This window comes from Lissotriton helveticus, chromosome 11 (assembly GCF_964261635.1).
Source record: "Lissotriton helveticus chromosome 11, aLisHel1.1, whole genome shotgun sequence".
NCBI classification, from domain to species: Eukaryota; Metazoa; Chordata; class Amphibia; order Caudata; family Salamandridae; genus Lissotriton; species Lissotriton helveticus.
In genome coordinates, this window is record NC_136072.1 from 1,048,392,044 (window position 1) to 1,048,410,089 (window position 18,046).

At 43.8% G+C, this 18,046-nt stretch overlaps 1 protein-coding gene across 1 annotated transcript in view; it reads right to left on the reverse strand.

Annotated features, from left to right (window-relative positions):
* MORN3 (MORN repeat containing 3) overlaps positions 1 to 18,046 on the reverse strand; it is a 146,474-nt gene that overhangs the window by 14,563 nt on the left and 113,865 nt on the right. Inside the window, exon 4 of the mRNA XM_078666139.1 lies at positions 12,361 to 12,545. Within this exon, the coding sequence (XP_078522265.1) occupies positions 12,361 to 12,545 (185 nt within the window). The remainder of the gene's footprint in view (positions 1 to 12,360; positions 12,546 to 18,046) is intronic.

The following is an 18,046-nucleotide window of genomic DNA, read 5'->3' on the forward strand; positions in this document are numbered from 1 at the left end:
AGAAACACCTAGGGAAGTGGGTAGCCTTTGCTTCCTCCATCTACTGTAGGCTTACAAGGTATGTATTTCAATAGACAGTAGTCTGTTTGCCTTTGAATATCTGAACAAGCATTGGGATAGGCAATAGGTCTAGCCTTTGGGACCTTATAAGTGTTTAGCCAGAGATAGAGAGAGACTGAGTGAGAGAGAGAGAGAGAGAGAGAGAGGAGGAGTGAAACTGAGAAAGGGGAACAGATAGTGCGTGATACGAAGAGAGTGACCACAGGAGGGATGAAAAGAAATAGAGGATGAGCGCCTGGGTGATGGCTAGACAGAGAAAGAGAGACGGCAGAAGACTAGATACAGGGATAAAAAAAATAAAAGAGCAGCAAAGAGACAAGGGGAAATGGTGAGAGGAAGAGTGTAAAGAGATAAACACTGGAGCAGAGAAAGAAGAAGAGAAAGGGTGACAGAGAAAGTGCTAAAGGGAGATAAATTAATATATAGGAAAGTGGAAAAAACATGAAAACTAGCGCCCATAATTCGGCTAGAAGCCTTGTGGCCCTTCAGACGCAACACAACCTTCCCATGGGCACGTCATAATCCCATTATGCTCCGCAAGTAAATGGATATAGTGTGAGGGAAGCATGATGTGCAGCAGAGAAATAACGTACCACCCCCGGTCCCACTGGACCCCTCAGCTGAACTGGTCTGCGCTGTGTGAAAGGAAATTAAACTAACAGATGGAAGAGAAGCATGAAATAAATGAAAACATAGAAGAAAGAAAACAACTTAAGTACGAGGAAGAATTAACTCAGAGGAAGAAGAAAAGAAAATGTCTCAGGATCGCGCTAATAATGTGGCTTAAGCGGTATGCACAATTAACAGTGTGACGTGAAATGGTGTAAAATGCTAAAAGAGGCATGAGAGAATTTCAGGGGGGCTTGCCTTTTGATATCACACAGAAAAGGGGCCACGGGTCCGGACTAGAAGGATGTTGTTTGGCTGTGTGACTGTACTCTGCCATGCAAAAACAAGGGGTTTCCTTTTTCAGGACGGTTCCCCTCACACACCAGAGGGGTCATGCTTCATCATAGGGATGCCTCCTCACGTGACAGACCCGGTCTTCATGTGGGCTACAACCCCCTCTCTACGAGGGAGGAGCACAAGGATGTTTTTATTGAGTTAGGCGGGATGTACTAAACCCCTATGTAAGGCTGGCGTGTGTGTAATAAAGTGCAGTGCTGTGATGTGAGAGTTTAAAACTGCAGCATATTTAAGGGGCCATTCATAGCTCAGCAGAGCAGTTTCCCCATGGTATTCAGAGGAGGTGGAAGGCATTGCGTTCCGCAGATGGACCAGGAAGTCCATCCATCACAGGGCCGCTGGGGCTCTGCCCAACCAGAGGCGGGCTTCCGCCACTGTGTTTTTTTCCTGCAAACCATGAGGGTTCTTGGCGAGAAAAAAGAGAAATGTCTCTGATGCAGGGAGAGAAACCTCCTACAAAATTAATGGTATATGGGCCCCATCTACAGGACAGCCTTCCTGTGTGACAAAATGCATTCCCCACACCAGTGATTAAACTTTGATCAAAGACATCCGTGCAAGGCAGGCAGGAATCTCTTAATGTGAAAATCTTTCCCCTGACCCAGTAGGCTGCTTGCCAAGGTCAAAATAACATTGTTAGATTTTTTTTCTTACTTTACTGCTGATTATTGCTAAACACGGTTACATCAGCACAAACGTGGTATTTAATAGTGCTCAACAAAATGTAAACCAATATTGCAGAAAATGGAAGAAAATATAAAAAAGTGAGTAGGCGTGGTGCTAAAACAAAACATTGCAAGAAATCAGACGAAAATTAACAAGTGTATTGAACCTTGTCGTAGGAGGTCTAAATAGGTGACTGGGAAAGTCAAGGTGGAAACTGGGGTAGGGAATAGTTGTCTGAAGCAGAGGAGATCTGGTTCCATGAAGAATGGTGGTGCATTTTCAGTTTAAATCTGCTTATTAACCAATCGAATAAGGAAGTACAGAATACAGTGACACTTGAATGATTTACTTGTCATCCACTACAAGGGGCAAGCATATTGCAAAGTATTTTACAACTATCTATGAGAGAAATCCCCCACAGCAAAATTCACCATATCTGCACAGAGGCCAATAAGGGAAAACAATTGCTAATACTCTCCATAGCCTCCCCCAAGAGATGGCTCTCTGGAACAGCTGGACCCATTATTCCCTTCAAGGTTAGGAATTCTGTTTTTCTGTCTAAAGTAATAGGTTGGTGTTTGGGGGAAAAACACATTTTTATACTTTTTCTTGTGCATCGCCACCTTCAGGATTTTCTTGCTCTACACCTCTGGTGACAGGGGAACTGCATCACCATTCTACTTACCTTTGACGTTGGTATGTACCAAGCACTAAGCACTGTCCAGACCTTGTTTAAAACTTCAAAGATTCTTGTATCATCTTCTCCTTCTCGCCATCAATCCAGCGCTGGATACCCTCATGGGTGATAAGCCGCACTCTATATATCCAGTTTGATTGATTGATGGATTGAGTCCATAGCCATCAGTGAGGGGACCCTCCAGACGCAGAGGAGCACTCCCCGTTTCAGATGGTCTACTAGCTCAAGCAGCGCATCCAGCTTCACAAAGCTTTTGGACAGCACAAGGCCTGAAGGCAGATAGATCTGTTGATAAGATAGGCTCTCCAGTCCATTTACCCTCTTTACTGTCGCTTCTAGAAACCTTTCCACATTTTCTAACCTTCCAGCAATCCCCTCCTGATTCTGCTGCACTTTAATTGCTTTAGTTTTTGCAGTTTGCTCGACAAGGTCTGTGTGCAACACGTTTATGGACTGCAACAGGGTACTTTTCACCTCGAGTGGGCTCTCTGTCCTTAGTCATGGCTTATGTCCCACCGTCAGAGAAGCTGGTACCAACTCCAGAAGTCTGAAGTTACAGTAGGAAGCTTCCTTCCTCTGGCGATGCAGGTTGAGGTTGTGCTTCCTTTTGCAACTTTGGACATTTGTGCATCCCTTAGGGGACAGCAAAGACCTACTGTGGCATCAGTTAAGTTGTAGCACTCAAACCGATGACTTTTCCTCTTCTGCTGTCCCGGCGTCTCAGAAGCAGCCACTGGATCAGACCACCCTTGTCTCTAATGTCGGAACTGGTTGTACAAGTTGGGCTCAAACACCAGCAAAAAAGCGTGAGGCACGTGCCTGTGCCTAGTGTGGTTAGGGCAATGAGGGTGATGGATGCAGGATTCAACAGGAAATTCAGTCAGCAGGGGTGCAGCACGTGGAGGTGGCTACTGCCCGAGCCACACAATGCATTTCCATGGAAAATAATCAACTCCAGCCCTACCTCACCCTAGAAAATTGAATTTGCTGACCTGCCCACTGTCTACCAAACAGTGGACATAAAGATATTCCTGTTATTATTTATTCTTCTTGAGAGGAGGTACATTAGTGATAACATGTACTCAACATTCTGCTCTGTGTTTATCGATGAGAATGTTAAGGAGTTGTTCTGGAAGTAATCGATCACAGGAACGGCAGGTGGAATTGTCTGCTGACTGCTGTTCTGGTGAAGCTACTGTGATGCCAAGTCCATTTAATCTAGTTCTACTTCGCCCAACTGTGTGAGGAGTCTACCTTTAACAATTTTCTAAATGCAAACAAGAATGGGTAAGAGTAACTGGAACAGCACTCAAATGGATAATATCATTTCTTTAAACCAAAGACTTTGTGTCATAATTGTCTCAGCCCACACATGCAATTGTCTGAGTCCACTCAAGTACATTCAATGTAGGCAAGCAAGGGGGTTCTGAATGGTTACCTCTGCCATCTCTGCTATTCAACGGGTACAGAACATAAGCCGTTGAGTCGCACCACTAACAGGTCCAGGTAAACACAGATGATTACCCAAATCCACAGAATTTGGGCTTGGATCAGAGACTCTGAAGAACACCGCTGAATGCCAGAGCTGCTGGTGTCACAATAGGGATACAACAGAGGTCCTGATAGTGTTTAGTGAAAACACTAACAGACCCTTTACTGGACCAAGACTGATGAATGAGGCCCTCTCATCAGTGGAAAAGGAATGGAACCCAGTTGTATATTTATTAGAATTTGTAGAGCGCAAGGCAAGCTCTGAAACAGCAGAGAGACGTACATAGTACAGTGTGGCAGGGAACGATTCATGATTGTATACAAATAATGGGGAGTGATGTACAGGGCCGAACTGGGAACAGCAACTATCCTGGTAGATTGCTGCTCGACCCGCCCTGGAAGCGGGGGTAGGGAGCGCTAGTAAGAAGCACCGTTCCCGCTTTTGTTACAGGGTACTGATATTGCAGCACTGCTGCATAACTGGCCCCGAGTGACACAACAAGTCCCCCCGGCCACAACCCCCCCCCTCCCACTCCCCTCTGGCCCACTGGGGGAACAACCAGTGCTGACTACCGCCAGTCTAGCCCTGGTGGTGTAGCCTGGGATGGGGGACTTCTTTTTACATTTGGGTCTTGTGGAGATAAAAAGTGGAGATTTATTTAGCAGTGATAGATGAAGTGCCTTTTCAAAAGATGTGTTTTCAGCACTCCTTTTATTCTTTTTATACTATATTTACTATCCAGTAGATACAAACAGCTCTATTCACAAAGGTAATTTACACTTGTGAGTAATTTACACATGCAAGTTTATCCAACTTTTGAGTAACTTTTTCTAATTTTGGCTATTGACAAACTTCGACTGTAAAGTTACTTATAAGTGTAGACTTACATGTTTCCAGTCCCGGAAAATTGGGATGAAGCCAAATTTAAGAGTGTAAGTTAGTACTGCTAAAAGAAACAGTAGTAAGTCCAGCACCCCAGTGTCCACCACTAATGCTGAAACACCCTACCATGGAACATAATGAAGTCAGGGACTTACAATAAAATCCTATAGGGAATAAAGTTAAATTAAATTAAAATATTAAAAAATATAAATAAATATAGTTTAACGTTAAAAACATATAACAATAAAATAGATACATTATTTAATTATAACATATTTTGACAACCTTTATTGAATTTATAAATTGATGGAACATTCATTTTTATAAAATTAAATTGTATTCTAATAACCCAAGAACATGAGCTGAAATTCGACCTTGACTGGATTGAGGACCAAAAATGCATGAAGTTTAATCCAAACTGGCTAATGTCAAATCTCTACGTTGTGGATAGACTGGAATTTCTCAATGAAAACATACAGAATAAACATCAAAATCAGAGGAGCTGTCCTGTTCTCATTAAAAAGACTCAACCCTTTTTAAAAACAACCTGACTTCTGTACGAGCATACAAGCTATCGTATGCCGGTCTCTCAGATTCGCCAACTTATAGACGACAAAATAAAATAATTCCACGGCCAAAATGTAAATTTCTCACATTGAATTGTCAAACGACTTGGGTTATGTAATCGCAATATTTCTTTATTCCTCTTGACCTTTAATAGGGGTACCAATGTATGGGGGGGGGGCAGTGTATAGCAGGACTGTTATATACCTTTTTGATTCTTCACCGTATGATATATGTAATAGTTTAGATTGTGGGCCATGTTGGCTGTGTTGGAATCTCTATACATGCTTCAATAAAATGTGTTCGAAAAAAAGGACAACTGTAGGATATTGTGATGGTTGCAGCTTGGCCTAGCAGGTACAGTCCTGGGACATCTTACATCTTCTTCAAAAAGAACACATCTTCCTCCACCAGAGTTTGGACTTCTGGAGCATGGAGTGACCATCTTTCAGCTTAAGCATATGACTCCTGGCAGCGAACCTTTGCGCACGAAGGCATATTCGAATCTGACAAGAGAATCTGAACGTCCTGGCTACTGTAAAGCCTCCAATAGAGTACAATGCAGGAGCAAGTGTCTAAGATTCTGCCATGGGCCTTGACAAAAATCATGAACCTGCTAACTTGCTTGGCTGACAATGTGAATATCAAGTTCTCCTTTAGACATCTTGCTGAAACAGGCATCCATAAGGATTTTTGTGAGACCTGCCTTCTGTCTATTGGTCTCCTACAAGACTAGATCAAGGGAATTCTCCTTCTTTGAAACCACAGTAATCATCATCATCACCTGAAAGACCTCCTGCACCAGTTTCCTTTGGTCAGACACCCTGTGATTAGTTGAAACGGATCATGACCACTCTGATGCACAAACTTGTCAAACCCCTGGCCTTGTGTGATGTAAAGCTCTCTTTATGAAGAAACGTCTTTTCTAATTGCAATAATGATTGCACTGTATATTGATTCCTGTCCATCTCAGAACCATACACAGTGTTCCATGTGGACAAGGCTGTGCTGAGGACTCCTCCCAGAATGTTCTCAAGATGCTAACTGAATTCCATGCAAAGGACTTTCTTCTTCCTGACATGTTCCAATACCTGCATCTTCCTTGGCAGTTGAGACACTGCTACACTTCAGCTCGCTTCATGTTTGTACCTTGACAGCCAAGACACTCCATTCAACAGACCAACAGTTCTTTTTATCATTTGGAGGAAAAGATGCCAGGCCAGCTGAAACGAAGAACACCGCTGCTAGAATGAGTTCATCTGGCTTCTCCCACTGTTGTACTCTGAATGAATGAATGAAAGGCGACTTTTACCGCGCAACTTAGCCCAAGGGCATCAAGGCAAAAAACAGCTCATCAAGATGTAATTCCCTAAATGCACCATTACTGGTAAGCCTCAATAAAAAAACAGGTCTTCAAAGCTTTACGGAAAAGCACAGATGAGGATTGTCCTGTAAGTTCAGGGGGAAGAGAATTCCATAATCTGGGAGTTAAAATGGAAAACGCTCTACCTCCCCATGTAGCTTTTGTAAATCTGGGGACTAGGAGAAGATTTTTATTAGATGAGCGTAGAGATCTTGTGGGGATGTAAGAGTGGAGGAGGGACCTAATATCATCTGGGCCAGTCCCATACACAGCCCCATGCGTAAGACATAGAGTCTTAAAAGAGATCCTAGCCTGGATGGGCAGCCAGTGCAGGTTTCTTCTCGCCAAAGATGCTGAAGATAATCTGAGAAGACCAAGAACCATCTTAGCCGCCACATTCTGGAGTATCTGCAATCGGTGGATAAGACTCTTGTTAATACCCACATACAGTGCATTGCAGTAGTCCAGTCTTGAAGAGACAAGTGCCACGGCGGCTTGCTTCTGAGCATCAGGGGAGAGATAGTGGGCGATCTTTCTAAGGATCCGAATGATACCGCAACAGGTGTAAACCGTCCTGCTGACCTGACGATTGAAAGAGAGCGAGGTATCAAAAAGAACGCCTAGATTTCTAGCAAATTGTAAAGGAAGGGGGCATTCTCCGAGGGCAGCTGGCCACCAGTCCTTAGAGCAGATGTCCTGCTTTCCCCCAAAGATCAAGACCTCAGTCTTCTCCCCATTTAACTTCAGAAAGTTCTGGATCATCCAACTAGAGATAGCCTCCATACAGCTCCTAAAGTTCAGGGCAGAGTCCTTCACTGACTGGGTAAGAGAAACCATGATTTGGGTGTCGTCGGCATACGACAACACCTCAAGTCCAAAATATCTCACAACCCTGGCAAGGGGGGCCACATAGATGTTAAAAAGTGTGGGGCTTAGTGCGGACCCCTGGGGGACCCCACACTGCACAGGTTTAGATGGAGAAAGGAACTCACCCAGCTTCACCCTTTGTTCTCTTTGGCTGAGAAAAGAGGCCAAGAGACTTCAGGCTGGACCTCCGACTCCTATCTCCCTAAGGCGAGTGATTAGAATAGAGGGAGACAGAGTATCGAAGGCCGCCGTGAGGTCGAGCAGGACCAAGATAGTCGTGTAATCCTTGTCGACCTTCAGGCGGATGTTATTAGTGACCATAGTGAGGGCAGATTCGGTGCTATGAGATTTTCTAAAGCCGTGCTGGGACGCATCTAAGAGAGTAGAGTCCTCCAAAAAGGAGCTAAGGTGACGATTAAGATGTGTTTCCAAGATTTTTGCAGGAGCAGGCAAAAGAGAGATAGGCCGAAAGTTCTTCAAAACCCCAGTGTCTAAAGTAGCCTTCTTCAGAAGGGGTTTGACGACCGCCATTTTCCATGAGAGAGGGAAGATTCCCTTCATGATTGCAGAGTTCATCACCTCCATAAGAGGAGGGATAACCACTTCCCTACAGGCCTTCAAAACCCTAAGTGGACAGGGATCTAGAGGGGAGCCAGATTTAGTGGTATCAAGAAGCTGATTGATCCGCTCCAAAGTAAGGAGAGGGAAGTTTAGAAAACTAGGAACGGGTTAATCAGCCTGGCACCCCACCGTGGGAACGACAGGAGAGGGGGGAGGTCCCAGCTCATGATTGAGGGATTCCAGGCTGTCATAAATATCCGAGATTTTAGAATGGAAAAAGGTCGATATTCCATCACATAACTCCTGACTTGCCACTACAGGGTCGGCCGCCCGAGTCGTGGAAAGAGAATCTATAATCTTAAAGAGGTCTCTGGGGGAGTTAAGGGAAGCAGTCAGGTTAGCAAAATGGGTCCTCTTTCTCGCTATAATCGCCAGCTTATACTCTTTTAGGAGAAGTTTGTGCTGTTCCTTCTCTGCTGGGTCAAGCCGCGTCCGCCACAGCCTCTCCTCTTTTCGACAGCCCTGCCTCAACAGCCTAAGACTGTCTGAGAACCAAGGGGCAGAGGGGCTCTTTCTGGCAGAGTAGTGTTGCTTAACCACATGGCTGCTGGAGTCATTCCTCTGCTGTGCTGGACAGCAATAAAAACGGGTGTGCTCATGACGAGCTCAGCTCGTCATGAGCACCGAAGGGGTTAACAGGGGCCAGAGTATCCAGAGCCTCAGAGATGGTATTTGAAAGTTCAAGGGCGGCAGAGTTGGCGTCCGGCCCTTTATTGGACCCAAATTTCTTCATGAAAGGGGAAAGTGTGTCGTTGGTAATTGCCCTGAGGTTCCCATTTCTTTGGATTCCCCGGGGAGGAGACAATGTGATGGTATTTAAGCTCCAGAGGGACAGCCATGTGGTCAGACCAGGTGAGTGGAATTGGAGTACCTGCCTTCAGTCTAGCATCGTTCGAAAACACTCCATCAAGCGTATTGCCCACCTAATGGGTGGGGCTTTCCACAAGCTGTATAAAGCCGCAAGAGTCGAGGGTTTCCACTAAAGACAGGGTGTCCCTGGAGCTTACATCTTCCAAGTGAAAATTTAAGTCCCCTAAGAGGGAGAAATTGGGGCTAGATAGAACCCCATTCTTTGCAAATGTGCACTCCAAAAAAACTAAGGCTGCATTACTGGCTTCTCTAGGCTCATTCAATATATAAGTAAGCCAGCTATGCATCCTGAGGGCACTATGCACTCACATGTTCAATACTGTCCGAAGGTTCTGCGGAACGAGTTCCTATATAGTTCTACGCTGCTAAATTTCGCCTTTTTCTCCTTCATTGTTCTATTTGCTATGGATTCAACCCACAGTTTGAGAATGGGAGACAGACAGGACACACGAGTAGGATATAGTTACATTATGGGGTTTGTTACTACCAGTCTGTTGCTTTTCCCTTAATTAACACTCTCCTGCTATCGATGAAACACATCTATGGCAGGGAAGGGAATGCCTGTGTATAACGCGTGCCCTTGTGGTTGGCACCACGCATGCGAAGCTCCATTCAAATAGCTACGGAAGACAATCCTTGTCTTGTCACTATGCGGTTTGGAGAGCACAGGTTAGGAATGGGAAAGAGTCTGTGGGAAAAAAATAACAGACTCCTCATCAAGGCAGCTTTAGCCATCATTCAGCTCTGGAACTGACTCACAATAACTTGGTAAATTGAACAGACGCCAGTGGGAAAGAAAACAGGATGTCTTCAGAAGGACTGGGGAAACAGATGGCTGTGAATAAACAACATGATCAGGGCAAATTAGAAAAAGTGTATTACTCACATTATGAAATGAAATTATTGTGTACGTGCTACAAACTATTAATGCAATACTCTAACAGGGCACCTTTGGAAATATGTGGTTCTGTATTTAAAGAAGGCTTGTAGACTGTGTATTGTATTGTATTATAACATTTTTATATTGCCTAAGCTCCTCAGTGGGGCACTGAAGCACTTCCCTTTATGGGTAGCACGCTACGCTGTAGAGGATGTGGTGTAGGAAGAGTGTTGTCTAGGGAAACGCCCTTTACAACGCAGGCAGAGCCACGAGTGCAGTTTCCCTGCAAGCGAAACCACGCTTACCACAACCACTCATATACCTTAACCCCTTCGACGCGCATGACAAAGCCAGCTCGTCATGGGTGTTACCTACGCTACGCGCATGACGAGCTGGCTTTGTCACGTAACGCGCGATTTTCAAAATCTCAGCGCACAGCGGGAAAACCGCTAGCGCGCATGCGGTTAACCATGCATGTGCGTGGTTAAGTCAGTGCACGGTTTAGATGCATGAATGGGCGGGCACAGGAAGAGGAAGGATTGGGAGAGGATGCGGACTGGTGAGAAGGGCTGAGGTTGGGTTTTGAGAAGCTGGGGTAGTTTTTGGGGTGGGGTTGTTTTTACGGATCAGGGTTGTTTATAGGGCAGGGGGCTGGGTTTTAGGGCTCAGGGCAGTAGGGTCCGGGTAGATTTAGGTTTTAGGGATGGGCTCGTTTATAGGGCTCAGTGGGGGGTCGGGTTGTTTGTAGGGCAGAGGGCAGGGTTTTAGGGCTCAAAGCAGAGGGGCTGAGGTGTTATCTTTACCACCCATCTCGTTACCAATCTTGCCTTTCCCACAAAATTGCATGGTAAAGACACGCGTTGTTCAGAGGCATTCGTTGTTCGGGCTTCGTTGGAGAGGCACGCGTGGTTTGGGCGTGCGTGCCTCTGTCATACAAACTGTTGTTTTTGTTATGATCCTATGTGGGAAGTGTTTCCATATTGTTTGTGATGACCACTGAGGTGCGGTTATCGTGTTAAAGAGCACAGTGCTTAGCAATGTGGTGGATGAAGAGATGTGAGAGACAGGTGTGCAGTTTATGGTTTTTAGTAAACTGGAAGCGCTGGGCAGCTATGAGTTGTGATCATTAGAATATGAATGAATGAAAAGGTTTCAAACATAATAAGGAGATGACATTGAAAATTAACTTGGGTAATGGTAGTGGAACTTACTATGTTATTATTGGGTTCATCTTGTGAAAGGGTGTAAGTAGTAGAAATGTAATCTCGAGAAGAATGTTAGTTTAGGTAAAAAAAAAAGTGTGTATTCATCTTCATCTGTTGATCTGTTATTGTGTCATTTACAATTTACTTCCATCCTCTACAACATACAGCATAAAGCAGTGGGTTAGCCCTCGTCAGCCACTAGCCAACTTCACTGTGAGTGTCGGCATTCTGCCCTCTCACAAGGAGCAGATTCAAATTCAAAGTAATTTCTTCACTGCCAGGGTCTACTAGGGCAATTTGTGCTTTTGGAGACCAAAACATTGAATACCATTTTTACAGTGTGAGGTAACACACAGTAAAATAAAAAGTGTTTCTATGGAAAGTATCCATTGCGGCAAGAGGAAAATGTCTGCCCCCCAGATTTGGGAACCTCATCCAGTGTTTGACCTGGTAAATCTGGGTGCTGCTTGTTATTCCTCATTTTGTGGTGAGAAAATCAAGATGCCCTATAAGCAGCGAGAGGGAAGGTACCAAGCAAATGTAATAACTCTGGTCCCCCATCTCATTACTGGTCATCTCATATTGAGGCAGAATTCGGTTTCATTTTAGTGGAGGCTAGTTCTGTCTTCCGTTAAACTTCCCACCTTCCAATATACACGAGCCTCTATCTTCAGATATGATTAATTCCTTGCACCATGCTAGATTCTAGCCCACTCAACAAGTCGTTAAATAATGATTATGGGTGTGGTTTTCAAGTTGTTCAATCACAGTTCAGCACAATGTTCTGTTGTATAAAATATGAGCTCCAAGAAGCAACCTACACATGAAGTAAGGTTTTTTTTCTATCTGCAGGAATAGAAGGTTGGCAGTGAGACCAATAGTTTGCTAGAACTCTAAAAAAAAAACAACTAGCCGAATGTATTTTTAAATTATTAGACTTGTACCTGTGGAGAGTTATGTCTATAAACAAATGTATTAAGACTGCAACAATTTAGGAAGACATTCAGTATCTTCATGAAGTGCATCTGCAGAGTAAGTGCTCAAAATGAAAGGATGCCTTTTATGTATTTTCCTAGAGTGGTCATTGCTGTACACTTAGTGAACCACCCCTTGCTCCCCCCGAACAATGAAATTCGCAGTTAACTTACTTTTCACCCCACCCTTTCCACTCCTTTCGTCCCAAAATTGATTTGCAAAGCAAAAAGAAGCAAAGGGAACAGTAGGTACCTCTGGAATGGGGTAGACGGTAGGGGATGGTGCTTCTTCTCGGCCAAAGTCAACCATGGTTCCAGATTTTGGAATATCTTCTATCCACAAACCTTCATACAACTGCCCTTTGTTCAAGTAGAAGAATTTGCCAAGGCCGTGTTTCTTTCCATTCTTCCATGAGCCTTCGTACCGGTTTTCATTTGCTGTAATGTAAGGAGCAATACATTAAGGTGGGCCACAGAGAGCAAATTCCTAACCTGGCCATCAGCGTGAATGGCCAAGTCTGATAGTGCTGTGAGCTGCAGCCAGGGGACATTACTCCAGGCGGAGCCTTTTATCCAACAGGAATTCCAACAGAGGTGCAAGAGGCAGGACTGTTGGCTACAAAGTCACCTCATGTAATTATAAGGCTTAGGGGTGTGTGATGGACACACGAGAACACTCCACTTCTCAAGGGACCCCACTGCGTTGAACAGACAGAGGGTTTTGAGAAAGTGCGACACCCCACACTGAACAAACACTTAAGATACTTGCGGTAAAAGCGTTTTTTCATACTACAAGAGTGGTTATTTTTCCACGGGATGTGTCTATACAGATAGCAAACTAGATTAAAGACAACTCCAGAAATCACTTCTTATGGGACCCCGCTGTATCGAACAGACGGAGGGTTTTGAGAAAGAGAGACACCCCACACTGGACACTTCGGACATTTGCAATTATAGGATTTTTTTTCCATTGCACAAGAATGGTTACTTTTCTACGAGATGTGTCCTTATGTTTATGTGACGTTACCACGCATGCCATTACCCCGCATGCCGGTTTAGCGCCAAACTTTACCCCGACTTGCTGTCGGGGGAGCGCTGGAAGTTTGAATAGATTAATTTTCGATTCCAACTCCAGAATGTGCAACAGTAGGGAAGGTGTTGGAGTTAAATCCAACACCTTCTACCCACTGCTACGCACCTTTTATGTTGCAACGGCATGCGGGGTAAATGCATGCGTTGTAAAGGTTGGGGTGTAAAGGCTGTTTCCCGTCGTTACAGATAACAAATTAGAGTAAAACAGCAAAAGGAGGGGAAGGAAGGAAATATAGAGTTGGAAAGAGTAAACAGCATGAGGAAATATAGGTATTCCACCTGTGAATAGAACAGCAACGTCGAATTAGTGACCAAGCAATGTTTTGGGATATCTTTGAAATGCCTATAGGGTGGGTTGAGTTTGAAGGTCGGTGGGCAGGGCATTCCAGTGAGAACTCACCCCTTTCACTGAAAAAGCCTCCCTTTCGACTGTTTCTGTTTTGATCAGTGATGCTCCTGCCGCTAAGGAAGCTGCAGTTTAAAGGACCAAAGAAGAGCGCGGAGGAGGAGGAAGGAGAACAGTGGAAGGGAAAGGTACCTCCCAGGAGGGCAACTGGAAAATAAACCAAGAAGACCACGTGTATTATCAAACAATGGAATTTCAGTGATCTAGAGAAAAATAAAACGGGGTGGACATATTTACAAATGTTCGTCTTTATGCCATGCACAATTATACTGCACACATCCGCTAGTCTCACACAGAGCTGCAGCAAACAGGATTGAGAAGGAACTATAGGAACTAAGAGCAGCTCCTGTACTGAAGCCTGGTGGACAGACTGCAGAGGATGCAACAGTGGCCAGCTGCCGTGTCTCACCTCTTCCCTGGGTGGCATGAGCGATCGTGGTTGATCTGGGGCAGTTCTAGGGATCCAGTGTAGAGACCTGGGTTAAACAAGCCCTGCACCAGGATTCAATTTTATCAATGAAAGGAAACAGAGAAACGCTTCCTGTGTAGTTAACAAAGTACAGGAACACTGTTCAGTACAGTCCCCGGTCACTTCGAGCTCTGCCCCACACAGGACAAAGTACTGGGCAATAGAAGTTCTTGAATCCAAAAAGAAGTGAGATGTAAAACTCAAGATAATCTAGACAAAGGATATAATTTAGGCTACAGTGACAAATCAAGGGGTAATAACCCAATGCGGTTATAATGTTTTTCCTGAATGCCATATGTGTAATCACCCCCAGAATTCACATTTTCTGCTCATAAATAGGCATCATCTATTAAAATACAATTGCACCAATTTTGTCCTCTGCCTGTATGTGCAATCACTTTTGTTACTGGGACCCTGTCACTGTATCTTTGTGCTGTACTGCACTACTGCCTTAATGTGATATAACAACAGTAAGAAAGAAAGCTGCAAATGGAAACGCAGAGTGTTGGAGCTGTGCTTGGACTATAACTCCACAATGATGTAAATGGACCATGAATAAATAATATGAGTTATAACTCATTTTTATATAGCATTTGTACCACAGTTTTGCAGTTTTATCCTGTTAGCACCAGGTACTTGCTATTCACAATTTAATGATCACAAGCCAGTGTGCGTCCATAAAAGCCTTGCAACAGAGTTCATCAATATTTATCATCTAAATAAAGTGAGTTTCCTAACTTTTGTGAAGTTTTTAGAACAAGGCTCATCTAGTAGGCAGCAGAGGGTTGGGGATTACGTCATTACAGAGGTATACCCTAACAGAGAAATCCATTACACTGAAAAGCTGCTACAGACAAGATATTTGCAGAGAAACCACTAATGAGAAAATGTTTAGGCTGCTACAAAGAACAACAAAACCCAGTAAAAATTGTATCAATTCCATTTAAGTTAGTTAATAAACAAAACGTTTATATAAAGGGTATAAAGATGATATTAGGAAATGTAAATGTAAATGTAAAATGTAAATGAGTACAGATCAGTTGCAGAGATGAGGTTAGGGGTCTAATCTGGGGTGTGGGTCAGTATTAGAGCAAGAGTAAGATTTATGGTCCGAGGTAGTGTAAGGGTTCAGTTTAGAATTAAGTGAGGCTTAAGTTTAGGGCCAGGTATTGGGTTAGGGTCAAGAATAGGAGAGGCTGAATGGAATACATTTTACTAGTAACGAAATCCATAGTAACAGTTATATTTTAGGAACCCTTCTAATCCTAGTTTTATAAAGTGTTGTTGAAGTTTTTCTGTGGTGGTTTCTACACAGAGGTATTCGTCGACTTGATTGTGATATGGTCGCTACAGAGGATTTTTAACATGCCTTGTGCTTATTGACTTTCAGGCAGGGCTGCTCTTCTACGCTTGGAATGGTATTAAAAGCGAAGCCCAGAGGTTTGAGGGACGGGACGGGGAAGGGTGCTATTCTTTACAATTTAGGTTGTACAGACATCAACTAAATGTCCAAACTAAATTTCCTTGAATATAAGAACTAAAATATGGTGTTATAACGTTTCAAAAGAAACCGCCTAATTGAAAGTTCAAGTAAACTGCTGCATTAGATAATAGTTGAATCAGCCCCAGCCCTAAAAAATCCATAAGAGGCATTGGCAAGATTTTTAAAAATTGCTTTGTTTTACCTCGCTGGATATTGTGCATCTGTTCTCTTAAGTTCTCCAACTACGATAAGACTCTTTCCTTGACATAAGTAGCAAGATGCTATGCTCAGAAGATAATGAACATCATTAAATGGCATCCTTGCATGCTAGATACCGCAGTCTTCCTCAATAAGATTATTTCTAAATGGATGGTTGACTTGACTTGGTTATACCTTTCATTTCGCCCTCTCTAAAACCAGAATAAACATGTATTTTATGGGGACTATATCCATGCTCTAAAACAATTATAATACAGCCACTACACCTGGAGGAAAGTTTGCTACATGAAGAGGCAGGTACTATTTCTGCATTTGTGTCCCCAGAGATAGGGTGATTCAATGGCCATGGGAAGAGTCAACTCTTGAGGACAAAGGTGACCACAGCAATTCTTTCATGCCCATGCGGCATGGTAGAATGGGTAGCACCATATGGCAGTGTAACCCACAAATGGTAGTACATTGCTACTACCAACATTACAAGTGCCTCTGGCATCCCGGGTTTTTGTTCCCCAGCACAACTAGGATTTGATTTTGATTTTATAATTTATGAAGTGCATCGTATGCCCGGAGGCGTTCTGGCGCTGCCCATGACAGACAACAAGATCCAACCACACCAGAGTTCCTTAGAACAAAATAATGGTTGGTTCTGGAAAAAGAAAATATCCATTAACAGTTTGTGGCCAACCGTACCCGATCTTGTGGCCAATATGTTTCCCCAGCAACTCTCTCTACTTCCGGAAGCTACAAGAGAATACACCCACAGCCCACTACAGGGCCCACCCACCTATGAGGAGTTACGGACAGAGGGCACACATGGGCACCCATCTTTGAATGGTATGAATACCATTCAAAGATGGGCGCTGCTGCCAGGGACGGCGTGGGTTGCGACACACTTCAAGCGGCGTTAAGGGGCCAGTAGAAGTGTGTGTGGTTCTGCCAGGCCGTTACAAAGTAAATCAAGAAACAAAAATGTTTTTTTTAAATAAAGGACACATTGGCTCACTAGGGGAATATTTTCTGCTTTGGTTACACCATTGTGCTTGGGCAGAATTACGTCGCTCACACAGAAAGGAACCTATGGTTGAAATGAGCTGATCCACTGTGCTTGACTAATTTATACAGAGGCAATCTGATTCAGGGTCGGACTGGCTATCGGGCGTTTAGGCATGCTGCCGAGCTGGGGGCTCGGCAGCGTGTGCTGAACAAAATTCGTTTTGCTTTGTTTATTTCGAAGCACACACAGGTCTCCATCAAATAAATTAGCCCCCACCGCAGTGACATCAGCCCCCAGCTCGGCAACATGCCAAAACGCCCAGTAGCCAGTCCAACCCTGATCTGAATGCCCCAGTATGTACAAGTAAGTATATTTTATTAACATCAAAACGCCTGGGGTAATGCCAGATCTAAAAATGTCAAAACCAACTCACAGAGAGACAACCTCATGGTGCAAAACAAATGGGACCGTGCATTTAAGCAATAGCATTGTATCCAGGCCAAAGCAATGCAAAATATATACAATCTTGTCTTTGTTCTTTGAGGCCGCAAGCAGGAGGAGAGTTTTGCAAAACAGGTTTGACCAGTCTTGAGCGTCTTGCGAAGGAATGATTCTGCTGGACTTGGATTTTGCTCATGCACTTTTTCTGGACTCACCCTCAGGGGTTCTTTGCTACAATACAAAGGTACTTAAAGTATGACAGATCATTTTGTGGGGTCTACTGGAGAATGGATTGGAGATACCAAAATGTGAAGAGAAGAAATTGGAACAATGAATCTGGCAGTGCTAAAAATGGGAATATACTCCAATATACACTGTGGCACGGGAGGGCAGCAAGAAGGCAGTGCCAGGAAGGGCACAGCCATGAGGGTGGAATCAGTGATACTAACCCTAGTGACTGCTGGAACAGACACATAATTTACAAACTCTGCCCCCAGTGAAATAGACAAGAAGAAGAAACACTACAGTAAAGTTGTTCAGGCTCCATCTATTGGTCACAAAAAGAACAGACTGCCTTTCATGAACACTGATGTATTTTTATCAGTAAATGTAACACAAATTTGGCAAAAACAAAGTCAGTGATTTTTTTGGCAACAAAGCATAAACCATGTTACAAAATAGTCCTAACACTACTTTACGGATTAACCTCAACCTTGTGTACTGTGAAACGGTTTTTGGTCACCTGCCAATGGTTCAAGGTCAACATGTGTGCATTTGAATATACTAAACAAAATAATTGTTTTAGTCTTGAGAGGCATGAATAAAGCTATGTGTT